We start from the raw sequence: 27,218 nt of genomic DNA, 5'->3' as shown, positions 1-27,218 counted from the left end.
GGGGCAATACTGCAATGGTCAGTGCGAAAACTGGTTATATGTCATTTTTTTCAGTTCCATTGTAACTTCGAACAGTCACTAAATGAATGGTTGTAAGTTGAGGACTACCTGCCTCGGAAAAATGGAAGATCTGAATATTGTTTCTCCTCGACACAGACTTGTTATGAGGGAGAACTTGTAACAAAGTAGCAAGTATGCAGTGTTGTGGTACAAAATATTGTGGCCTATGATGTTAAAAGAAATTATATGATACAAAAGGCCTGATCTGAGGTGTTGGAAAGTAAGTCAGGATATGTAGATCATCTCAACATATTTTTGATTATTAGTGAAGGTACTAAATTACTCTGGTCCCCCCAGTGCTGATTTGGCTAAAGGGATCTTGCATCCAAGTTAATGTGAATAAAGCGTCTGATGTTAAAATTGGGCACAATCAGAAAGCAAGTAAAGTAACAATGGATGGAAACTAATCAAGGAGAGAAGCAACCTAGAACTAAGGAGAAATTTCCTAACAGTGAGAACAATTAACCAGTGAAAGATCTCATGAACCCTTACAAATGTTACAATTTTTTTTTAAAGAAATTACGATTTGTCATTTTTGGGATGGATGGATGGATTTCTATGATTGTCATTGTCAGAAATCATGGCTTCTACATTCCCAATCTCTGCTGGGTGGGCAGTGTTAATGCCTGTACATTATAGAAGTATATGAGGAACTGTGTTGAGCTGGACTCAAAAAGGTGCAGCAGCATACAAATTAAAAAATGTTTGAGGAAAGAACCTAGAAAGCATATTTTCTCCTTCCATCTAGTATTCTCCAGTTTCCATGAAAATGCTTTTCTGTCTGCAGTTGGCTTCAGTATGATCTGGCAACATAAGACAACTTTATTTCACTATATTTTGTAATAATATGAACAAGTAGTCATCAACTGACAACCTTAATTGGGACCAGAATTTCCATTGCTAAGCAAGGCAGATGTTAAGTGAGTCATGCTTGATTTTATGACTACACAAGTTTTAATTGTTTACACCTATGAACTGGGCAGTCTGCCATCTCCTTCCAAAGAGGCTCTTCTCTTAGTGTAGAAATCAAAGTCCACCATATTGGAGAGAAAATATGCTATGTTTACATTTAGCCTAGTGGCCAGGAGAAGGTCTTGTGAAACTTGGAAATGTGTGTGCAGTGCACAGTGTTCAATAATAGCTGTCCTTTTGCCTGCTTCACATATCTATCTAATGGGCATGAAAACAGTCTCCTTTATTGACTGGTTCAGCAAGTTAATAAAAAAAGGAGAAAATGAACACAATGACTAGGAATAACCTTTTAGGATTGGGTCATAAAAATCATACAAGCAATATCTTGAACCAGTTTCCTTTCCAAGCCTCAGACTTCTGTCTGTGGTGAAACTAAAGTGTTTTGAACCCAGGAGGTGTAACTGCTTTATGGGTGTTGTAAATAGCCCCGTGTATTTGCTGTACTCAATGAAGAGCAAAAGGAAAGACTCGCTGTTTGTTCAAGAGCACTTTGTAATATAGTGAGAATTTGCAGGAGGCCTAGTTGACACTGTGAAAGGTTAGCCAAGTGGCATTGGTTTGAATCTTGCCATTAGATGAGAATTCACCCACTGCTGGGTGCTGTTAAGCAAGGCTCTGTATCTCTAAAGAGAGATTTGGATTAAGATTATACAGTAATAAATGGTTTCTTGATTTTCTTTATCTGATTTGAAAAAACCCGTCCACTTTAATTCAGGGCTCGGATAACGAGGAAGAATTAGAGGAGGCCATAATTAACATACGCTCATTTCTATCTGAGCAAAATCATATCCTCACTATTTTTCTGAAAACAATAGCAGAGAAGAAATCTTCCTCAACCTTATTAGAGAGTGTTGTAACTCATCCTCCTGAAAATACTATTCGTTTTGACTCTGAAATTGACATGCAAAGGACAGGATCCCAACCTTCCAGCCAAGTCTTCTTTCCCCTTTTTTTAATGGTTCCTGACTATTTGCAATTATGAAGTTGGATATGAGAATCTATATCAACTATGCCATTCGTCCTTATTATCTTTCCTAACAAAAATGAAAGCTCTGTGGAAGCATGCATCTCACTTTAGGGGGAAGTAAGGGGTTGCAGAAGAGATCCTGGGTGAATATGTACCTCAAGTAGCTTTACTAGGCTTGGAGCTCCTTTCAAGAGTCAAATATAATATGATAAGTATAACCTTGCCTTGATCAAATACTTATTTTGAGCAACCTGCCTTTCACAAACCAGCTCATAAATACAGTGGACTTTTGTTTGGATATAAAGCTACCCGCTATGCAGTTTGATTAAGATGGTTATTACAGGGAAAAAATTATAGTCCTGTGATTCTCAAAGATTGTGATATTCTGACCCCTAAACTGATTAATTTCTGCGCTCCCCTCCCAATAAAGCTAATTGTTTCATTAGATAAATAATACTCAAAAGCCCATGTTTGATTTCTGAGGCAACAGTGTGATCCCCTTCAAGTTACTTACAACCTGCTGGGGAGTCTTGGTCTATTGTAAAATTTGTGAATCAGTAGTATCACTTAACTTTGGTTTCAGCCATGGGAAAACATGTGCATTGATACCATAAAGGAGAACATTTGTAGCTCCAGGATTGACATGAGGGGTCCTTGGTGCTCTCTGAGCTTGGTTGTTTTCTTGAAGACGTTTCCTTACCCAAACTAAGTAACATTATCAGGCCTAGTGATGCTAGTGACGAAGACTGATGGTGTGACCTAGTTTGGGTAATGAAACATCTTCAGGAAAACATCTGCAAGCTCGGGGACCACCAAGGATCCCTCCTTCCTGAGCTACAAATGTTTTTCTTCATTGGATGGATTCAGTTAACAGCAGTTACAGAAGGACCTTCATGTGCATTCGTAGCTGCTAAAAGATGGAAAGATGTAAAATTACTTAAAAAAAAATACCAGAAAGACAAAACAGTATATCCCATCTGAGTTTAGGTTGAAAAATAAAAAAAAGGACTGGTCACTGGGGAGAGCTTTCCTAGAATGGCTGACCTGGTGTGGAGACATGGAACGCTTTCATTAATATTTTTTTTATAAATAATGCATATAGTGATAAGAAAACGGCAAGTTAGTGTTAATCTAATACTGAATTGTCAGAAAGATGGAGGACTGAGGAAACGGCATGCAAAAATGAATAAGGGAACAGGAAGAATGTAACAGATGAAAGGTGCAGAGTTTGTGTGTTGGGATCGGGATGAGGAATCTTTACACAGTCCAGCAAATTAAGGGTTGTATTGTGGTTGCTATGAGCAGTGGAGGAGATGAGCGAGATCGAAGAAACTAGATGTGGGAGGATTCTTCTAAATGTACATATTGGTTCACAAATTTCTTACCAACATTTGGTTTTAGATTTCTGGTTATTGCTAGATTCCGCTGGTGCTTTATACAATACTTAATTATGAATGTTATTTCTTAAAGATTCCCCCCCCCCCTTAATTTTAAGCACTTGCCTTCTGTTTGAAGAAGCTTGGCTCTAATTCACTGTTGGAAGCTAAAACATGTTGGAATAATATTCTGGAATCATGCCGAGACTTGCCTTATTCTCAGTACTATAGATGAAAATTACTTCCCTCTGAAGGCTGGAGCATTTAAGCATGTGTGTAATGGACAGAGGTGAATTTCTGAGCATTCTGAGCAGTGGTGGGGTGTGGCATAAGCCTTGAAAGAAACAGAAAAAAAAAACGCTTCAGCTATAGTTGAAGCAGGATTATTCTTTGGAGAGTAGCCTCTAATGGCAGTTACTAGAGCTATTTCTCAAGAGAGGGGCTTCCTGTGGTGAATATATTGTGTGCTTTCCAGGCAGCAGCAAAAATAGTTCACTACAGTGATGGCATGATGTAAGAAATTCCTTCTTAAGGCATGAAGCTCAGATTTGACTTGCAGATGAAATAAATCATCTCCATGTAGGAATTCCTATTAGTGTATGTTAAGTTAAGGTAACCACCACAACTTCAGCCAGTTAAATAGCATATTCACTTATTGCTCACTGTTGAGCTTATGTCTGTCAACTGTAGTCTTTATGCAAGTTTTGCTGTATAGTTGTGGGGGGGGGGACCCCTTTTAACCCAAGAAACTAGGGAGAGAAAATTCTGTCTTTAAACAGGACATTCACCACGCCTATTTTCTCTTGCAATAGATATTGTAAATCAAATCTTTGTATCGTGATTTATCTTTCTGTATAGGAATGTACCAGTAATTCATGAATTTACCATTCCCCTCCTTGTGTTTTTCAGCAGTCTTACTCCAATGAAGCCCATTGCGTTGAAGAAATTTTGAAGGTGAGTATATTAGCATTAAGACAGTCATCTCCAACCTTTCTGGCTTTGTGGACTGATGGGGGAGGAAAGGGGATGATTCAGTGCGAGTAGCGGGCAAGCGCGTGTAGCTTCATTTGCGCAAGTGGTGGGGATATGTGCCCCCTGCTCGCATAAATGGAGCTAGGTGCGCACACTTACTTGCCCATTGTGTTCACAAATGGAGCTGCGTGCATGGTCTCCCGACGCTTCCATGGCCTGGTTCTGAACGGGCCAGGCCTGATAGCGGGCAACAGCCTGGGCGTTGGGGACTCCTGCATTAAGAGGAAAAAGATGCCATAAAGGAAGCATGGGTCATCATTATTTTCTTCGCCAAAAATCCCCTGTGTAATGCTGTTCGTGCTTCTTCACTGCAGAACTTAATCAGCACATTTCAAGCAGAATACCATCTTGAATGTTTTAAATAATTTCTGGTTCCAGGAAAAAAAAAAGATATAAACTACAAACAACATTGTCTGTGTTTATCTAAGCGGATGAGCTATCATTCTTTGAAATTTTGGGCTTATTGGTTACAAAAAAAGCATTCTTGTATCCTGCTGGGCTCCTTGTCTTAGCACAGATCAAGTTGGGAATCCAAAAAACACTGATTTTATTTTGATTGGGTTTCCTTTTTTTTTTTAAAAAAAAAAACACTTTTGATTAAAGAGTTTTCCAATACTAAAAGGTAGTACAAACTAAAATCAGGAAAAACAAAGAAAGAAAAGAACAAAATTCTGATCTGGTTTCCTAAGCATATTGTGATATTCCTGCTCTTTCTTTTAATGCTGCCCCATTCATTGCCATTATTTATCACATTCAAAACTGTGGAGAGGAATAGAAGATAAAGGAGTGTGACAGTAGAAGAGAAGGTTAGCATGCATTCCTCTGAACGCAGAGTGTTCAAATATTAAGGCATCAAAGTCTGACTGTTTTGATGATAGTTTCAAAGATCACTTCCACCTCTAGGCAGCAAAAGCCTAGAAAAATAATGTTTCAGTTACATCCCCGTGTTACTGTTGGAAGGTTTTCTTATTTTTGTTGCAGCTGAGGAAGTAATAAAGTTAGGAATTAAGAGCTGATTATTGTTCTTCTCAATTTCTTCCCAGGAAATGACCCATTCATGGCCACCTCCTTTGACAGCCATCCATACTCCTAGCACAGCTGAGCCTTCAAAGTTTCCATTTCCTGTAAAGGTGAAGGAACAAAATCTTTCATTCCATCTATGTGAATTAATGTATGAAAATACATGTCACTCAACTCCTCTTGGCATGTGTTGTTTCTAGCATAGAGGACAGGTTTTCAGGACAAAACAAGTAATTATAAAAGGATAGTTTCTTTCATGCAACTGTTGCTTTGAACTAATCTCTGTGGGCATGTAAATATTCTTTATGTTTTTGGCATCATTCTTTTGATTAAAATGTAGCTTAAAAGGTGAGTCATTTATGATCAAGACAGGTAGAAGTCTTCCTAAAAATCATGATATGTACAGTTGCTCCATAGTAGAATGTCATCATTCAGAACTTCTCTTCCTTTAACTCCCAAATGCCCTAAGTCAGTGGTTCTCAACCTTTTTAATGCCGTGACCCCCAACCTGTCATAAGTCGAGGACTACTCAACCGGTCGTAAGTTGAAGACTACTCAACTGGTGCAGCACCGTTTGCAGAATGGGACTTTTGGCGGGCTCAGCAGGGCAGAGACAGCCTGGACAATTCCTATTGGCTTTCAAAAGCCAATAGAATAAAAGGGAGTAGCACAGCTAAGGAAAAGGGGGAAAAAATGGCGGACTGCGTTGTTTGGTGACCCCCGTGAAATGGTTGTTCGACCCCAAATGGGGTCCCGACCCACAGGTTGAGAACCACTGCCCTAAGTCTTCTAGAACCTGGGAATACACTCCACAAGAGTAGATGCAACTCACAGAATTATCCATTATGCCCATGCTTGCCTGATTATTTTAAGAGTTGGGTAGAGTATCCAGAACAAATTGGCTACGCTGGATTTATTCATTGTGCCCAAAGACATATAATTCCTGAGTTACTTCACTTGATATCAATTGCATTGCACTCATGTGAGAAGCACCACAGCTTTCCGGGTTGAAAGGATTAGCTGGTGATATCACCGTTGTCCAGGGGATGCCCAGTTGGCAGCTCCTTTCATGTTGCCAGCGGGAACTGGAGCGAAGGATGGGAACTCACCCCATCCCATGGCAGCACTCGGGTCTTAAACATGGGTTTGCTAACCTACAACCTAACATCCTAACCACGTAAGCCACTCTGCTCCGTTACTTGATGTCAATAATCTCACAGCTTTTGGCTACCTATAACACGTTGGAATTGCTTACCAGAACTTTGATTTTTGTCCCGTTTCTTTCGCATTTGAAAACATTTTTCTTCTACAGCTTCTTGTCCCTCCCTGCTAGTTTTGTAAACCATCATGAGAGCTGGTGGTTGGTATATGTCGACATGTGTAAACAAAATAGAGTGCAGATTGTAGGAGATGACCAAAGGTGGGGTCAAACACATCATTAGTCTGGAGTCCATATGCTCCTGAAAGAGGCGTGAGTCCAGCCCCACTTGAAGTCCCTAATTCTTATCTGGCTCCAATTTGCCTTGACTGATCGTAATTCAGATTCTTGGATATAGGTTGCTTGGAATAAACTCACAGTACTTTCTGAACTCTATCCTGGCTTCTGTTTTTTGCTCCTGATACAAATAAATGAAATAAATGCATAATTTTCTTGTTCCCTTTTCTGTTCTTTTCCATTTATAAATAAGTACTATGGAAAGTACCACGCAGTGTAAAGATACTGTAATAATAGGATGATGACAGTTGTAAAGAAATAAATACTTCTTATGATAATAAAGAAGAAAAAATGGGAATAGTGCACTATTTTTCTTGCTATATAAAAAGGAAAAGTGAGACATTAATTTGTTGAAGTTTGCTTATGTTTATTTTACTGCTAAAATTATTGGGTTGTAAATAAAAAATCCGCCCCCTTTTTTTTTTTTTTTTGCTTTTTAGGAAACCCAGCAGCCTGGATCAGTAATTCAGAGCCAGAGTAAGTATAAAGACATTAGTCTAAATTTATAAAGTGCTGCATTCTGCTGTTATTTGTTCATTTTGACAGATTACATAGAATTTGTATTCGTGTAACATGAAGCGTGGACAAAAGGATTGTCCCAGAGGTGCTTTTTCAAAAGAGAAGTGGACTTTCTTGTTTTTCCTTGGAGACATTTCGCTTCTCATCCAAGAAGCTTCTTCGGTTCTGACTGTCAGAACCCGAAGAAGCTTCTTGGATGAGAAGCGAACCGTCTTCAAGGAAAATCAGAAGAAGAAAGTCTACTTGCCTTTTGAAAAAGCACCTTTGGGACAACCATGACCTGGATGACTGAATTCTCACAGACAACAAAAGGAGTGGCTTCTCGGGCTTTTGGCTAGAGCAGGTGTAGGCAACCTTGGCTCTTTTATGTGACTTGTGGACTTCAATACCCAGAATTCCTGAACCAGCCATGCTGACTCAGGAATTCTGGGAGTTGAAGTCCACAAGTCATTAAAAAGCCAAGGTCGCCTACCCCTGGGCTAGAGATTAAGTATGGCAATCTCTGGTTCTGATAAGTTTTAGGAGATGAGGATATGGAAGTCCTCTGATCAAAGTTTCTGCACTGTTCTCCGCTGCTATAGCATTTCTAACAGAAGACTGTTAAGACTTCGGTTTGTCAGTTTCATTGTCCCTCCCTATTATTTTTAACCCCATTATCTCTTAAAGAATAATACATTTTACTCCTGCCTCCTGAAATTCCATCCCCTTTGTATCAACTATGCATTCCCCCCCCCCCATCATCTCAATGCTACAAGATTCCTAACAGAGTCCAGTTTTCATGGAAATTAAGCCGTGAAACATTTTCAGCCTATGAGCAACACATTGTTTGTGCCAAAGTTTCCACGTTGAGATTATTTGAAGGACCACTGTGAAAGAAATAAAGACATTCCACCCACCATCTGATAGGTGGGAATGCCTAGGGCGCCTGGATTTTGCAAGGCCTGCAGAAGATGAGCTTAAAGACGCTGAGCTAGTCAGCTGGAGGGCTGATAGCCCGGGTTTAAGACCTGAGCTCCTTACAACAGGGTGAGCTCCCATTTCTTGGCCCAGCTCTTGTTTATCCAGCAGTTTGAAAGCATGCAAATGCGAGTGGATAAATAGGTACCACTTCAGTGGGAAGGTGACAGTGTTCCGTGTTCCTTGGGCGTATGGCCTTGGCTACATGACCACACAAATTGTCTTCCGACAGTGCTGTCTACTTTGGCTAAGAAACAGAGATAAGCAGCCTGCCCTAGAGTTGGACACAACTTAACAGAGAAACCTTTATCTTTGCAAAAGAATGCCTTGTTCCAACTCATTGTCGAAAGTATTTGCATTTGGTCTATAGCAGTGATGGCGAACCTTTTAGAGACCGAGTGCCCCAAAACTGCCCCCCACCCCCACTCCACCTCCCACCCTGCCTGCTCCGCCCACCTGTAAGGCCACGCACCGCCTCCGTGGCCCACTGCAGCAGATCACCCAAACAGCCCTGCAGTGCTATGGCAGCCACGCCCTCCACCCACACCCCGCAGCATCATCTGCACACTATGGGGCGTGAGGGCAGAGTCTTGTCGCTGCTGCCCGACTATGTTCTTGGCTGCGCTGCTCTGTGCGGGCCGTGCCCAGGAGCAACTCTCCTCCAGGGGGGCTGCTGGTGAGGGGGCCACGGGGAGGCGGGGCTGGGGCAATGGTGCGCATGCCCACAGAGAGGGCTCCAAGTGCTGCCTCTGGCACATGTGCCATAGGTTCGCCACCACTGGTTTATAGGAAACCAAAATGGTGGTTTCCATTTTCTACTCCTTTTAGATGTCACAAGGCATATTCATTCATTCATTCATTATTTGTTTGTTCGTTTGTTTATATTTCATACTTTTTTAACCGCCATCTCCTTCTGGGCAGTGTTCAGTTTAATCAATAAAATCTAAGCTTTAAAAAAAAGAATAAGATTGACCTTTTTTTTAAAAAAAAATGTCCGTACTAGTGTGTCACTAGCACATTGCATAAGATGTGAAAAGGAAAGCATGAAGATGCATATGGAGATGGAGAGCAGTGATAAAATATTGAAATCTGCTGCTTCAGCTTATTTTGTCATGGAAACTGCTGCTGCATCATCCACCTATTTTCCTTTAAAATATAGTCAATTTGTACGTCTTTTTATGTGACAATGCAATGAATATTAGAAGACAGTATGGATTAACTCTGCCCTCTTTAAAAGAAAAAGCCTAATGGATTCTTACTCCTTTTTCACTGGCAGCCTTTATCTCAAGCTAGCCTGTTTTTAGCTACAGTCAGTTTATATTTATCCCACCTTATGGTATTTAATGAGGCAGAGACAAATGAAACTCTGTATAAAGTTCCTTTTTAAAATCCCTCAGCCTCTTTGAAGGTAAACCTCTGTGGAGATTCTCAGTCATCCAGATCATAGTTGTCTCAGTGGTGCTTTTTTCTTCAAAAGAAGAAAAATCCACTCCCCCTCTCCCCCATCAGAACTGATGAAGCTTCTTGGGTGAGAAGTGAAATGTTTTCCTCAAGGAAAGAACAGTCCCGTTGCCTTTTGAAGGGGGGAAAAAAGCACCTTTGAGACTATTTGGGGAGGTATCATTCTTTTTTACCTACCCAGGGAATAAAAATAAAAATAAAATTTTCAGGTCTGTAGTGTTGCCTAAGTCATATAGATTATGACTTAAAGATCCCCATCTTAAATGTCATACAGAGGGGGGGGGGGCAATAGAAAACCAAAAGATCAGAAATGTTCATCGCCCCAAACCTTCTCCCCCCCTCCACCCTTGGTGTCTTTCAGAGCAGTGTGATGCGCCTTTGAAGACTTTGTCTGTTTCTCAGCAAGGAACATCGTAAGTCATTGCATTTTTTTCCCCCCTTGGTGTGTTTGTCATTCATTAGCGAAATCTGCCAGTCATTAGTGAAGGAGAGGAGATTTATTGCAGGTAGCTTTAACTTAATTGAAATGTGGCTATTGCAGGAAAAAAAGAAACAATTTAGGGTCCGGTTTGCCTGCTTCAAACGAAGGTGCTGTGCTTGTAGAGATATCGAACTATGACCTTACTGTAACATTAGTAACCATGATTACTCTTTGTGTGAAGTATTCCACAAGTGCTACGAGGACAGAAAAATACATTCCATTGGCAAATTAATTAGTTACTGAAGTTAATTATATTTGAATTGATTAGGAAGATCAGATGTTCTGGAAATTAAATGCATTTGGGAACCTCACCAATTCAGTGGGTGAAAGGAAGCTGAAATTCTGAAAGAAAAGAGGTTGGGGAAGATGTTAATGCAATATTTGAGATTAAAAACTGCACTCAGTTTTTCAAACTACCTTTATAGTAGAGCTTCTCAGAATGCTGCATACAGTAGTAAAAACCTACAGTTGAATAGTTATTGCTTGAATTTTCAAGTAGCAGGGCTTGTTTTACCTTTTAGCTATGAATAAGAATTTTTCATTTATTTATTTACCACCTTTATCATTTTTATGAATAACTCAAGGTGGCAAACATACACTAATACGCCTTCCTTCTCCTATTTTCCCTAAACAATAGCTCTGTGACAAGGGTCATAAGCCCCAAAATCACCCAACCGGCTTTTATGTCTAAACTTGGATTAGAACTCAGTTTCCTGGATTCCAGCTTGATGCCTTAACAACTAGACTCAAACTGGCTCTCGCACATGTGCAGAGTTTCCATTGTAGGCTGAGCAACAAGGCTATTATTACAATTTAAGAGACTTTATAAGTGAAAACCCAGTTTATCTATGAGGAGCTACCTCTTTGGGTCCTTGCTTATGCCTTAATCATTTTAGGGGCATAGATTTAGTCCTTTTTAAAAGGATTCAAAACAGATCAAGTTAAAAGTCTCAATTCGCACACGTTAAGAACAACTGCTAATTGAAGTATATATGGTATTTGGCTGAATGACCAGCTGTAAGGCAGCTTTCTGTATTCCTCTATTTATTTCTGTAATGCTCAAAATCTCCTGTATTTGACTGAAAGCTAACAGCTATATCCATTTGTATTCTTTTTCATATTTGAACATTTAATTATGGGTATTCTGCTTTAATTGTCTTGAAATGTATATTTACTATAAGTTAGCTGCTTGGAATTTGGGAACATGATATTCTGCCAACTTTTTTTTTTTAACATGTAGGATACTGTTAAGGAGATCATTTGGGTATTTCTAAGAATTAGTTGCTTCAGTGCTGGGTTGGCTGGAATTGAGAAAAATAAGCTGTCAGTTCCATGCAGTAAGTTTTTTTTATTTCATTTATAAGTAGTTCTTGACTTACAAAAGTTCATTTAGTGACCGTTTGAAGTTACAACAGCACTGAAAAAAGTGACTTTATGATCATTGCAGCATCCCCATGGTCACATGATCGAAATTCAGCTGCTTGGAAACTGACTCATACTTATGACGGTTGCAGTGTCCTGGGGTCAGGTGATCCCGTTTTGCAACCTTCTGACAAGCAAAATCAATGGGGAAGCCAGATTCATGTTACCAAATTAACAATTGCAGTGATTCACTTAACAACTGTGGCAGGGCCAAATTCATTTAACAACTGTCTCACTTAGCAACAGAAATGTTTGGCTCAATTGTGGTCATAAGTCGAGGACTATCTGTATTATTTGCCCTCCACACACACATACACAACGTTTGTTTCTGAAATAAAGGATATAAATAAGATCTTTTTCCTAGAAAAATTAGATGTTTGCCTTAAGCTTGACTGTGTTTGAAATCCCAGGAATGTTTTAAAATTATAGCAGGGTTTGAATTGCCATATCTTAGCTGCTGCTTTTTTAAACAACCCTTTCCAATTTGAGCCTTCTCCTCCGTAAACTACAGTGTGATTTTTGTTTGGTTTTGTTCTCAAGGAAAAAAAGACTCAGAAGTGTGTGGGGAGATAAATGTATGTGGGAAGAAAGCTCAGGGGATTTTAGAGAATAGTGTTGGGCTTGCTTGAAGATTAACATCTCTGCCAAGGCTTTGGTCTTACTTAAGCCGAGTGCAGGTTCCATCTTGTCTGGCTGTTCTAATAAATGAATAATTTTTTTTCCAATCAGCAGCTATTAAGCATTTACCACTTTTTAGAATTGTTTGTAAGTAAACAAAATGTTTACCAGGATTCATTTCTGGAGACATGCTGATGCTGAAAACAAGTGAGAACAAATAAATAATAGCTTGTGAGTTATCAAAAAACAACAACCATATAATGGTTGTTTTTTTAAAAAAAATTTGAACTTTCCAATGTTCCTGGAAATATCCCAGGCCTCACAAGAGTTCATATGGTTTAATTTAGCAACCTGGTTTAATTTAGCAACCTAGAACTAAGGAGAAACTTCCTGACAGTGAGAACAATTAATCAGTGGAACAGCCTGCCTCCAGAAGCAGTAAATGCTCCAACACTGGAAGTTTTTAAGAAGGGACTGGACAGCCATTTGTCCGAAATAGTGTAGGGTTTCCTGCCTGAGCAGGGGGTTGGACTAGATGACCTCCAAGATCCCTTCCAACTTTACTACTACTACTACTACTACTATTAAATTTAATCTGCTGATTTCCCTTGGAAATAGTTGTTATGTAACATTGAGGACCCTTTTGAAAAACTCATGGAATTCCCATAGGCGGGCTTGTTACAAAACACTCAGTCAAAAGGTAAATGAGAAGGATGCTTCCATATATCCCTTACCACTCTTGTTTCAGTCAAAGCAAGTCCTCCCCATCCTTTAAAAAACAAAAGGATAAAGTAGAGAGGTAGGCACGGATGGACCTTCAAGCATCTCGTTGCTGATGCATGATTTCATGCGTTTATTTTGATAGCGCTTCCAGTTTAGATCGTTGTGTGCTGGGTATACCAAAACTCAGTACATTTTACATTTTCCAGCCATAAGAGCTGAAAATCTAGGCCTGGAGCAGAAATAATATTTTGAAAAAGAATGTTAGTGGCTACCCAAAAAAGAAACAGCCCACTTTCTGAGGCCAAGAGAGCTTTTTTTTTCCTCCCACGTATTTCTCTGTCCTTTATGGCATCCAGTATTAGCATGAAATTGAAAACTTGCTGCTAAGGATGAGAACTCAGATGTGGCCATGCAGAGTTTGAAGCTTACTAGTTTAAAGGTGAGGAAGGCCTGAAAGTTTGGATGAAAACATTGATACAATTCTGTCATTTTTATAGTTTTTTTTTAAAAATGTGAGTACATTTGTACAATGCCATAGAGGTCTTCCTCGGTTTATGACCACCGTTGGGTCCTAATTCCATCGTGAGTCGGTATGGTTGTAAAGCAAGTCACCCCTGGACCCGATTTTTATGACCATTTTTACTTCAGTCGTTAAGCTAAACTCGTGGTCACTAGACAAATTCAGCTTCCCTGACTGACCTTTTTGTTGAGAAAGCAAGCTGGGAAGGGCTCCAATCATGGTCACGTGACTGCAGGATACTGCAACTGGTCATAAATGTGATCTAGTTGCCAAGTGCCCGAATTGTGATCATGTCACTGCAGGGGTGGAGCAACGGGATAAGTACAAAGCCATATTGTAAATCATTTTTTTCCAAGGTCATCAGAACTTTGAACTGTCCTTAAACTAACATTCTTAAGTCCAGACTGTACTTGCCGCACATGAGATTACGTAGCCATATGTTTAATTTTCTAACAAGCATTTTTTAAAAATTTGTACTTGGTTTCGCTATTTCCAAGAAAGAGAATAGCAGCTATATTAGTGCTACAGTACTTAGAGCAGCCTTACTTGAAAACAGCAGAGGCTAAGCTTGGCTGATCATGCTTTACTAAGGATAACTGCTGTTTAAATTATGCCATGCCTCATTATGTTGGGGAGGAGGAGAGGAAGATAATTTTTTCAAATGAAATACAGGTAGTCCTCAACCACAATGGAGCCCGAAATTTCTGTTGTTAAGTGAGACATTTGTTAAATGAGTTTTGTTCCATTTTATGACCTTTCTTGCCACAGTTGTTAAGTGAATCACTGCAGTTGATAAAGTGAGTAACCTGGTTATTAAGTGAATCTGGTTTCCCCATTCACTTTCCTTGTCAGAAGGTCAGAAAAGTGATCACATGACCTTGGGATATTGCAGCGGTCATAAATATGAACCCGTTGCTGAGCATCTAAATTTTGATCACATGACTATGGGGCCATAAGTCACTTTTTTCGGTGCCCCTGTAACTTTGAACAGACGCTAAATGAACTGTTGTAAGTCGAAGACTACCTGTACAGGAAAAGTATGAAATCACCCTCATATTTTTGAACCGTGCAGTAAGAGTTTTGTCAAGAAAATACATCATTCAGACTGTTGCTACTGGTGAGCCTCATGTTGCCCCTTCTGCCTATCTCAACCCCCAGAGGACCACCTTAAATCCATGTAATTAGTGACTGTATGGTTTTAGAGGAGCAGGAAGAAAGTCAGGCTCTTTATAAATGAGGATGAAAAGGGATTACTCCACAGGCATTCAAGACAGAATTGCTTGTGTGTCTTCCTGTGAACGAACCATCATTCCATACCCCATGCCAAATTTAGAATAGCGGGCTTAGTTGCCTTGGAGGATTTTGCTCTGATATGAAAAACAGCTCCAGTGTTTTGTCTGCGTCCTTTTCAATTATGTCTGGACATGGAATGTAGTCTTTGGATGTGGCTGTGCTTTAAAATGGTTAATGCTTATTTATAAGAGCAGCCAATACCAGGATGCTCTCTTTTCTTACCAAGGAAAATGTGCATCATGGATTAATGAGAATGGTTAATCACTCTGCAGAAGCCAGGAAGAGAATCACTGAAAGCAGAGATTTAATGATAGCCATATCTCCTTCTATTATTTAATTATTGAGTCTACAGTCCTAAATTCTCTGTATGTTGTCCAGTACATTCTTCCTCTCCTCTCCTCCCCTCCCCTCCCCTCCACTTCCCTTCCCACAACCTGAAATCCCAGCTACCTTGAGTCACTTCAGTTGCACAGCATAGCCAACTAAAAACAAGCAGCATTTGTGCTGGTTAATTAGAGGCTGAAATCCCTCTGCATCTGTGTGCCCAAATTAAGCATGCAGCTTTACAGAGCAAACATGGATTTCCCAAGGGCTTTTTCATTCTTGACTTTGGCTCTCAAATTTAACACCTGGCTTTGCTGGAATGGAAGCTTATTTTCTTGTTTACAAGAGCACAGGGGCAAGTTCATTGTTTCTAGTTGGCAGTGACTAGAAGAGAGAGACCAGACGGTTCTATGCATGGAGAATGCATGCAGATGTGCACATTTGCACATTAAAAAAAAAAAAAAACTTGCATGGGTTCTTTTGTTCCTCCCCCCCCCCCCCAAGTTCCTGCAAGCCTAAAAATTCAGTACCTTTTTTTTTTAAAGAAAAAAAATCTGGTAGTGTTCTTGCTACTATTTTTTGCAGTGCAAAAATTACAGCTGCAATATAAGTCAAAATTTCAGAGGACAGATTTTAAAATATTTGAGAAAGAAAATGTGGACTATGATTTTTGGTACTCTAACGTGTTTTGAAATATCATTGATCTTGAATCTCAAAATTTAAATGTAGAATGTGTCTGAAATGATTTGTTTAGAACGCAGAAAAGGATGAACTTTCGGAAAAATGTTAACTCATTAAGTTTTGCTTTTCCTCTTAAAAGCACAGAAAAGTTTGCTGAGATTTTTCCCTACAAAATGTTATTTGCATGTTTCTTGGTAGACTGATGACTCATGAGTGGAGTGTCCGTCCTTTCCTGGCAAAAATTCATCAACTGCAAAAGGTTGTTGCTGCATTATTAATAGCTTATCTGGAAGCTATTAATAATGTGCCAATAGAGACAGTTTGTGTCTGACAGACATGAGATCAATTAGAACTAATGTACAAACCATAAGTGTACGCACTGCCAGGTCTTATCTTATCTTATCTTATCTTATCTTATCTTATCTTATCTTATCTTATCTTACCTTACCTTACCTTACCTTACCTTACCTTACCTTACCTTACCTTACCTGTCTGTCTGTCTGTCTGTCTGTCTATCTATCTATCTATCTATCTATCTATCTATCTATCTATCTATCTATCTATCTACCTACCTACCTACCTACCTACCTACCTATCTATCCTTTTATTTTGTACAGCATAAGGGAACATTGTGCTCCCTCTTCGTATTTCCCTGTAGCAGCAACCTTGTGACATGGGATGAACTTGTAGTCCGGCATATTAACCATTATATCAAACCAAATGTACCAAACAAATGTCATGTGCATTTGTTACTTGCCATTAACCAAGATGACCAATTGTGGAGTTGGTTCTTATTTCTATTAGTCCACTGTACAGAATGAAAACCTTGACAGTTATAAACTCCTAGCAGATTGTGGTTTATCCTTTTGGAAGATCGCAACTAGTGCTTCATGAAAAGTTTCATTACAGCATTCTTCCCGTTACATGCCAAATGAATGATGTGGCAACATGGAACCAGATCCCTGAAGTCCATCACCTATTCTGTATGATCTGTAGATCAGTTCAGAACACCCATGAGAACTGATGAAGCATGGAATGAGAGAGTGGAATGTGATAAAATAAGTCTTTAAGTCTAATCAGTACCTGAAAGGGATGTACATTCGTTGAATGAAATCATTTTTGTCCATTTTCTTCCACTTTCTTCACTTGTGACTATGGTAAATGCACAGGGCCCACCACAAGTGTCCCTTAGAAAGGAAGAATAATTTGCAAAACTCTTGTACCAGTTCAGAACGTGAGACATAAACCTTTCATTTCATGCTTTTACTATTACATTTCCACAATTCTTCTGCATGCTTTTAACTTCCTTTTCTTAGATAACTGTGTCTAGTTTGTTTTATAGTTTTGTAGGAATCAATACCATAGAATCAGGAAGAAAAGGAACATTCATGCAGGGGATCTTATTGTTAACTTCAATATGTAGCTGAAGGATTGCCTTCTGGGGTTTTACTTATCATGACATAATCCCTTGATATATCTCCTCCTTTACATAATAGGATTCATTGTACAACACAAATGCCGAAGGACCACACTTCATTAGAATGTGTGTTTACACTAATCAAGGTAAACAAGGGGCTGATTTCCATGCTATTAATTCTGTTCATTAACAGAATTGTTTTGTCTGATATGATTATGGATAATCTGGTAGGACCACCATGAAGACTGCAATATACACAGTGGTGGGATTCAAATAGGTGAACAACCGGTTCTCTGTGTGGATGCCGCTTCCGGAAGTCCATTCTGGGCCTGGGCAACAAAAAATTGAGCCGAGGTGGTGCAGCAGTTAGAGTGCAGTACTGCAGGCCACTTTAGCTGACTGTGTTCAGCAGATCAGCGGTTCAAATCTCACCGGCTCAAGGTTGACTCAGCCTTCCATCCTTCCGGGGTAGGTAAAATGAGGACCCAGATTGTTGGGGGCAATGTAAATACACACACACACACACACACACACACACACACACACACACATATATATATACACACACATATATATATATACACATTGCTTATTGGTGTACACCGCTTAGAGAGTGCTTGCACTTAAAGCGGTATATAAGTCTCATAAATAAATAAATAAATTAGCTACCGGTTCTGCCGAACTGGTGCAAACTGGCTGAATCCCACCAATTATATACAATAGATATAATTATTTGCTGCAAGTAGAGGCAGGGGGCCCCTGTGTTTTTTACACCTGCCATGTGTAAAACAAGTAGAACTTCCATAGCACAATCACAGCTACCCTCCTGAATTTTACTTCACCCGCATCCTGCAGACACCCTTCCCTGTAAGCTGTATGGCAGAGGACTAAGAAACAAGAAGCGAAGAAGGGCTTGTTTCAGATCTCATTTCAAATATGAATTTCATGGCTTCAGTTTTACTTCATATGATCAAGATTGTTTTTTAGCACCTGTGAAAAAGAAAAAAGAAAATAAAAAGATCCATTTTGGGAAAAACAAGTTAATCTGCATTCTGCCTCTCTGGTTGGACAGATAAAGGTGCATTGAGCCTCAAATACCCTTCTACCCTGAAGTCTGACTGATAGATTTGAATGCAAGGACAGCAAAATATATTATGACGGTGATGGTGATGATGATAGATCAGGCAGCCTGCATGTTACTGAAAAAAACTGCTATTAAAAGAAAAAAAGAAAATTTGGGGACATCTAGCCTCGAGTTGTTTAAACTTGCTGAGTCCTTTCTGCCTAGCGTTGGCAGGAGTCAAAGCTAAGATTTTTTTGCATGCAAAGTGTGTATAAATTTCAACTGCTTTGCTTATCTTCTGAAGGAGAAATATTGATAGAAAGGATTCAAAGAACATTTAATCACTTTTCTTTCATGCTGTAGTACAGAAACAATTTATTTCCTTGATTGATGTTGGCGAAAGCTTGTGTGTCTCTTAAATAGTCTTTATTTGTTTATTTATGATCAAAAATAGTTTGGGCACAATCAGTGTTCAGCACAAAAAAATATCCCCACTTAATAACCTAGCATCTATAAAGTATCAAGATTATAAATCAGCCATTCTGCTGAAACATATTTAACAGTCAATCATATACACATTTTTATTGTAGTGACGGATCTGATAAGAGATTGTATAATGACTTGTATTATACAATTAATGAATTGTATAATGTTTTACCATTAATTAGGTTAGAAGGGGTATTAATAGAATGAGCGTCTATATCAGTGCTTCTCAACGTTTGTGTGACGGCGACCCCCGTCACACAAACGTTCTGCGCATGCGCGGTGCCGTGTGCATGCGCGGTGCCGCACCCATGCGCGACACGCATGCGCGGCGCCCCCACGTGCGGCGCACATGCATGGCGGCGCCCCCATGTGCGGCGTGCATGCGCGGTGCCCCCCATGCGCGGTGCGCGTGCGCGCGGCACCACCCCCATGCGCGGTGCGCGTGCACGGCGCCGCGGAAAATGGCAGATTGCCGCCTTTGGCGACCCCAGAAAAATGGTCGATCGACCCCAAATGGGGTCGCGACCCATAGGTTGAGAACCGCTGGTCTATATTATAGCAGCAGTGCAGGAATTTCTGGATGGTTGCATCTATTTCTCTGACTGCACATAGACCAATCTATTCTAATATGGATACATTGCTATATTTCCTTTCCAGAGACATTGATGGTAAGACATTCAGCAGGAGAAGAGAAAGCTCTTTGATGTGAAGCATAAGCAGTATTAAATAATAATGTAAAGATTCTTGGACTGGCTTCTTCTCATCAAATTATTTTTGATGGCTTATATCTTAACAGCCACGAACTGAGTGTAATCTTAACCTTCTCAGAAGCTGATCTAAGAATCTAAAATGTTAAATGCTATTTTCAGGTTTTTTTTCTTCCAAGAAATATAATCATACAGGATACTTGAGGTCAAAGATCGAGATGAAAATCTCTGTTTAAGTCAATATTTTAAGCAACTGCACTCTATTGCAGAGGGCCATCACTCATTCCAAGCGTAAACAATACATCAGAGGGCCTGGAAAACAGCTGTTAATATTTTTAATGAATAGTTTCCAGTGTTGGGAATCTTTATGGAATCTTTATGGCCACCCGAAAATTCTGTATGATTTGACTGATTTTCTTGGCCTTAAAAACTTTAAGCACCACCCGTCTGTAATTGTTGTCCAGTGTACAGGAAACTTGTGACTTAACCTGGATACAGATGGATAGACCTTCTTTGTTCCCTCCAAAATGTTGCTCTCTCTCTCTCTCTCTCTCTCTCTCTCTCTCTCTCTCTCTCTCTCTGTGTGTGTGTGTGTGTGTGAGTTTGCCTACATCTCATCCACGTATGTTTATGGACCATTCTCTTTCTTGATAATATCATAACCTTTGTTTTGGTATAAGGTATAAGGTCACAAGATACTGAAACAAACATTTGGTTGATCCTATTTGAACAGGGACTTGAGCAGACAATCGTCCTTGGACATCCAGATACTATCCTGAGACATACCAGTCACTGTTAGATGGAGGAATGTTTTAACCTCCACCACAATCTGTGTATGGGAATTGAGTCAATTACCGATGTAAGGCCCACAAATGCTACATACAAGGCTTCCCCGGAAATGCTGTGGAACTCGTTACTTGCTCTTCAGCCACATAATATGACTACATTCTAGCCACTCTAGTAATTTCCAAATACAAGGCACACAAAGCTCTATCAATCACACTCAGTGTGTATGTGTGTCGCCCACAGGATTGGGGGAAGAGGTATACTTAAAAAGGACTGCCAGCTGGCAAGCTTAAATAAATAGATCTTATCTAGAATCTCTAATCTCTTGTGTTTTTATTTGGATTTGTTATCCATCACTTTTTTCTCTTGGCTCTTAAAAGTATTATTTGTTTGGTAGCAAACCGCTGCCAGGGATCATCCCCAAAGAGGTCAAATTTCCGCATTTTGAGAACAGTTCAGTATAGTCTTCAGCTTCTGTGGATAAATGAAAAAAAAAAAAAAAATAAAACACCTTGAGCACAATGTTGAAGTTATTGGAAGGAGCAAAGAACTTTTTAATTATATTTTCAGAACTGAAACCCAAGCATCTTAGGGTGATATTTTAATGATTTTTATTTTAATTCAATTCAGCTATGCATTTTTTTTGACGTTTTCCTACATGTGTCATATTTAGATTTTCATGATTTTACAGCAGGCTTTGAAAGAGTTAGTGTTTTAAATGTAATATATTTTCCTATTTATTAGATAGGTACTATTGAATTAATTCTCTTAATTAATTAGAACAATTTATTTTCTAATTTTATTTATTAATTTGTTCTGTTACATATCATTAAATTGTTCCTTTTCTCTCAGTTGCTCACAGTTATTCTCAAAACTTCAATAAATGAAAACTAGGCTGACCATAGACATTATGACCGTGTTTCATTTTATGACAAGCTTTAAATAGCTTATTGTTGTGACTAATTTTGTGCATTCTGTTTTGCCTATCAGAATTGTTACAATATTTAGGAATACATTGCTGAATCACATTTGTAGGAACGTATATTGTAGATTTTCTTTTACGGCACATTTTCTTTATTAGGCAGTGAGTAGTGGAGCATGAATCTCTTTTGCTTTCAAGAGTATGTGGTTGGGTTAGGGTTTTTTTTGGGGGGGGGCAGTGCAAATACGAAATTTGTGTTCCATAAAGAACATTTTCTGAAAAACTACTATGTCCACCATAATTTGTCTAGAACACTTTCTTTACTAAACTGGGAATCTTGACCTGTGAATGTTGCATACAAAAGCCAAGATGATTGCATAAGAATTAAGCTTCCATTTGCCAAAATAAATTTATGGAGTTCAAGTCTGAATATTGATCTGCATTGATGACTTCTTTGCCTTTCAGAACACTGCATAAAGATCTAGAGATCAGTGACAGTGAAGACTGCGACGATGACCAAGTCAGTATTTATATAATGTATACATATATATATATTCAACTATGAATCAGTCTTCCCCGACTTTGTGTACAACTCACAGAATTCCTGGCCTTTGTGCTGTGCTATCAAAGCATTTTGAGAATTGTAACATAGTGCAATTGTAGGGCACGTGGTTGGGGTAGACTAATCTTTCCAATACAATAGAATGCATTTAAATTTTTCTGCAGTTGATTTTCCACATGGCATGGTTAAACTAAACTTTCTCTTTTTCATTTCCCTTTTTTCAGGTTTCTGATAAACCGTCTTCCTCATCAACGCCTCCAAGGTACAATTTCTTTATGAAGAATAAGAGGAAATTGTGAGAAGAAGGCTTGATGTAAACATTCACTATGTGTAACTAGAAATTTCTGTAGAAGTATTCAGAGAGTAGGAAAAGTTCAAAGAGACAAGCTAAACTTTTCACAGATATCTGTAAGGCTGATTTGAAACCAACATAAGTTTATGTTGGTTTCCAAGTTTCCAAGTTTATTTAAACTTGGAAAAATACCAAGTTGTTGTTGCTTGACCTCTAGGCTGTGATAATAAGAATGAGCAAAACAGTATTTCCTTAATAACTCGTTGAACGGTCAGTTTGCAGAGGTGATAGTAAATATGATATGAAGTACCATTTATGTAAGCTAGTATCAGCTCCGTGGAGGAAAATTAAGTAATTCGAAACAATGCATATTTAGAAATATACTCATGGACAACGTTCCTCCAGACCTTCCTGTCCTCTACCATCTTCTGGAGTCCATTTAAGCTCACACCTACTGCTTCAGTGACTCCATCCAGCCACCTCATTCTTCTATTGCCCTCAATCTTTCCCAGCATTAGGCCCTTCTCCAGTGAGTCCTTCCTTCTCATTAGGTGGCCAAAGTATTTGAGTTTCAACTTCAGGATCTGGGCTTCTAAAGATACATATAACAGGGCAAAAGACCTTGAAATATTTTTTTTTTTGCCAAAACAGTAAAAGCTTTACAACTAAACTGTGAATCTGAACTTGAGGGTATTTATCTGTAAAAATTCATTTCTGCATACTAGAAATATAAACATTAAGTTTTGAGGAGCATCCTTTAGGATAAAAGTATTGATTCCAAATGCAGATTATTTTGGGGGCATATTTCCCAATAAGTTGTTTAAGCAACTGCTAATGTTTTGCTCCATGATGCCTGAACTCAACACTAATAATTACCTTGTCCCTGAAGCTGTTACATTCTTCAACTGTAGATCTGGAATTGGCATAAATCATGCCTTTAAGCAAGGCAAAAATTCACTAGGGTGGGCAAAAAGTAAAAAAAAAAAGTTCATTTTTTAAAATTTTACATTAGAAAAGTACGTGCACATCTATAGCCCTCCAAAGAAACCCACACAACCAAATCTCAGAATAAAAAAGGAGATTATTATTTAAATATGGAGTGAGGAGAAAGAATAACTTCAAGCAGTTTGATATGGGAAGTTCAGAAACAAGCCATTAATTATATTGAAGTGATAGGTTTGGGTTGAGTACAAGGCATGTTTCAACATAGTTGGACCATAAGAAAAGCTGAGCGTAAAAGAATTGAGGCCTTTGAACTATGGTGCTGGAGAAGACTCCTGCGAGTCCCTTGGACTGCAAGGCGTTCAAACCGGTCAGTGCTAGAAGAGATCAACCCTGACTGATCTTTAGAAGGCCAGATCCTGAAGCTGAAACTCAAATACTTTGGCCACCTAATGAGAAGGAAGGACTCACTGGAGAAGGGCCTAATGATGGGAAAGATTGAGGGCAATAGAAGAAGGGGACGACAGAGAATGAGATGGCTGGATGGAGTCACTGAAGCAGTAGGTGTGAACTTAAATGGACTCCAGAAGATGGTAGAGGACAGGAAGGCCTGGAGGAACGTTGTCCATGGGGTCGCAATGGGTCGGACACGACTTCGCAATTAACAACAAATGTTTCAACATGTAAACCTTAGATAGGAGCATTTTCAGCTAATTTGATATTCTGCTAGGCATTGCTTCACTTGTGCTAGTCAAATGCTTGCTATTGTTGGAAAAATAATCATAGCCTGTTTTGGACTTTTTATTGGTGTGGATGTGTATAAAGCAATTAGCTCATGCTGAGTTTTCTGATCATTTATCATAACGTGATAAATATGGATAGTAAAGTTCTGGCTCAGTGGGTTTCACTGAAGGGTCTAGGACAGGGGTTCTCAACCTTGGCAACTTTAAGACTTGTGAACTTCAACTCCCAGAATTCCTCAGCCAGCAAAGCTGGCTGAGGAATTCTGGGAGTTGAAGTCCACAAGTCTTAAAGTTGCCAAGGTTGAGAACCCCTGGTCTAGGAAACTCGCCACAGCCAGCTTGCTGCGGGACAAGAATTACACTAATATCAAAGAAACGGTGGAATAGAATCACTAAAGAAAGGATGAAAAGAGAGGGACAAAAATGAAACGTGAATGATAAAAATTAAACTATTTTTAAAAATAATTTTAAATCCTTAAATTGAATTGTTGACTTATCCCATGGCAAATTGGCCCGTGGTGAGTTGTCTCATTCCGTTCATTGAAGCTTCTCCCTGACGTAATCTAACTGATCCAGGTTTTGAACTGGGGAACCACAAGGCGTAGTCCCCAACTTACGACTATGACTGGGATCAGAATTTTCATTGCTACAGAAGGCAATTGTTATAAATGAGTTTCACCAATGTTATTACCTTTTTTCTGCTGAGCTTGTTAAGCAAATCTCTGCGGTTGCTAAGTGAATCCTATGGTTGTTAAGCAAGCCTGCCTTCCTCTGTTGATTTTGCTCATTGGAACTAGCAGAGAAGGTTGCAAATGCCAGTCACGTGACCTGGGGATGCTGCAACCATCAAAAATGCATACCCATTGCAAAACACCCAATTTTTGATCATGTGACCCTCGAGGATGCTGTGATAGTCAGAAGGGCGAGGATTGGTCATGAGTTACCCTTGTAATGCTGCTGTAACTTTGAATGGTCACTAAACAAAAGATCGTCAGTCAAGGACTACCTATAATACAAATACCGTAGGTGTGAATCAGCCCACAGCAACAATTTACCTCCTCAAATTGGCATCCTTTCTAGAAATGATTAGTAATTAAAAAAAGGTAAAGGTTTCCCTGTCAGTCACGTCTGACTCTAGGGCACAGTGCTCATCTCTGTTTCTTGGCCAAGGGATCCAGTGTTGTCCGAACACAATTTCCATGGTCATGCAGCCAAGCATGGTTATATGCCAAAGGGACATGGAATCCTGTTAGCCTCCCACCAAAGTGGCACCTATTAATCTAATACAGTGGTTCTCAACCTGTGGGTCGGGACCCCATTTGGGGTCGAACGACCATTTCACGGGGGTTGCCAAACAACGCAGTCCGCCATTTTTTCCCCTTTTCCTTAGCTGTGTTACTCCCTTTTATTCTATTGGCTTTTGAAAGCCAATAGAATAGACTCTCTTGAATAGAGTCTAATTCTATTGGCTTTCAAAAGCCAATAGGAATTGTCCAGGCTGTCTCTGCCCTGCTGAGCCCGCCAAAAGTCCCATTCTGCAAACGGTGCTGCCCCAGTTGAGTAGTCCTCGACTTACAACTGGTTGAGTAGTCCTCGACTTACGACCGGTTGGGGGTCGCGGCATTAAAAAGGTTGAGAACCACTGATCTAATAGGTGGAGGCTAAAACATATAAAGAACGCTTGCTGGAATTGGGTAGGTCTAATTTAATGAAGAGAAGGACTAGGCGTGACATTATAGTGATGTTCCAATATCTCAGAGATTGCCACAAAGACGAGGGAGTCAAGCTATTCTCCAAAGCACCTGAAGGCAGGACAAGAAGCAATGGATAGAAACTAACCAAAGAGAGAGAGAAGCAGCCTAGAACTAAGTAGAAATTTCCTGACAGTGAGAACAATTAATCAGTGGGACAACCTGCCTCCAGAAGTTGTGGGTGCTCCAACACTGGAAGTTTTTAAGAAGAAACTGGACAGCCATTTGTCTGAAATGGTATAGGGTTTCCTGCCTGAGCAAAGGGTTGGACTAGAAGACCTTCAACGTCCCTTCCAACTCTGTTATTCTGTTAATCTACTTGCATTTGCATGCTTTCAAACTGCTAGGTGGCTGCCAGCTGGGAGAGGCCTCGGGCTGCCAAGTTCAGCGTCTTTAATCACTGAGCTGTCGCTCCCCCTATGTAATTATTTAGCATTAAAGTACTTATTATTAAAGTACTTTTTCCCATTATTTTAAATGTATATTGACTGGATAAAGAAAGTGTTAGAAATTAAATGTTGTGCTTTTACTCCCACCAAGGACTGACGGTAGATTAGGAATAGAGCAAGTGAGGGGTGCTCACAAACACACAGGCTCTGTTAAATAGGTGCTGAAATGAATGAAGGCCTATTCCTCTGCTCAGTGAGTGCAACCCCATTAGTTATTACCCAAATCCTTCAGGAAGAAGAGAGGCTTTGGATCAGCAGTACAGCACATTCTTTGTAGGGTGATGTATGTTTCTATGCCTGGCACTTCAAATTTGAAGGACTGGAAAATTCTTCTTTGGATAGACACAGGGGCTAGATTGCTCTCACAAGAATGCAAATCACGCAAAGTTTCTGGACAATAAATTTCCTGCGAGATGTGGGTCTGATTTTGAATAAATATGTCTAAGATTGAATAAGCAAACCAAATCTATTTCTCATATACACTGAAGAATTTTTCTTTGGAATTGGGTATGTCTAGTTTAATGAAGAGAAGGACAAGGGGGGACATGATAGCACTGTTCCAATATCTCAGGGGCTGCCACAAAGAAGAGGGAGTCAGGCTATTCTCCAAAGCGCCTGAAGGCAGGACAAGAAGCAATGGATGGAAACTGATCAAGGAGAGAAGCAACCTAGAACTAAGGAGAAACTTCCTGGCAGTTAGAACAATTAACCAGTGGAACAACCTGCCTCCAGAAGTGATGGATGCTCCAACACTGGAAGTTTTTAAGAAGAAACTGGGCAGCCATTTGTCCAAAATGGTGTAGGGTTTCCTGCCTGAGCAGGGGGTTGGACTCGATAACCTCCAAGGTCCCTTCCAACTTTATCATCATCATCATCATTATTGTTGTTGTTGTTATTGTTATTATTGTTATTATTATACAGAATGGGAAAAAGGATGAAAATAGGAAGTTGCATAAAGATATATGACATTTTTTCTTCAGGAAAATATAGGTAGTCCTCAACGTACAATAATTCATACAGTAACACTGAAAGTAAAACGGAGCTGAAAAAGCGACTTACGACCATGTTTCACCCTTACGACCGTTGCAGCATGCCTACGGTCACATCAAAATTCAGATGCTTTGCAGCTGGGGTTGGAGTGTCCTGGGGTCATGTGGTCATCTTTTCCGACCTCCTC

The 27,218-nt window shown here is 39.6% G+C and overlaps 1 protein-coding gene across 6 annotated transcripts in view; it reads left to right on the top strand.

Moving 5' to 3' along the window:
* AFF1 (AF4/FMR2 family member 1) overlaps positions 1–27,218 on the top strand; it is a 146,060-nt gene that overhangs the window by 93,216 nt on the left and 25,626 nt on the right. For 5 of the 6 annotated variants that reach the window (XM_039361186.1, XM_039361183.1, XM_039361187.1 and 2 more), the window contains 6 exons: positions 4,285–4,329; positions 5,451–5,537; positions 7,363–7,399; positions 10,221–10,272; positions 21,768–21,822; positions 22,089–22,126. In XM_039361186.1, coding sequence (XP_039217120.1) covers positions 4,285–4,329; positions 5,451–5,537; positions 7,363–7,399; positions 10,221–10,272; positions 21,768–21,822; positions 22,089–22,126 — 314 coding nt within the window. The remainder of the gene's footprint in view (positions 1–4,284; positions 4,330–5,450; positions 5,538–7,362; positions 7,400–10,220; positions 10,273–21,767; positions 21,823–22,088; positions 22,127–27,218) is intronic. The other variant, XM_039361185.1, reaches the window with a different exon arrangement.

The sequence above is a fragment of the Crotalus tigris genome, unplaced genomic scaffold (genome assembly GCF_016545835.1).
Source record: "Crotalus tigris isolate CLP2741 ecotype Arizona unplaced genomic scaffold, ASM1654583v1 scf7180000019218.882973, whole genome shotgun sequence".
NCBI lineage: Eukaryota > Metazoa > Chordata > Lepidosauria > Squamata > Viperidae > Crotalus > Crotalus tigris.
This window is presented reverse-complemented; position numbering and strand designations above follow the sequence as displayed.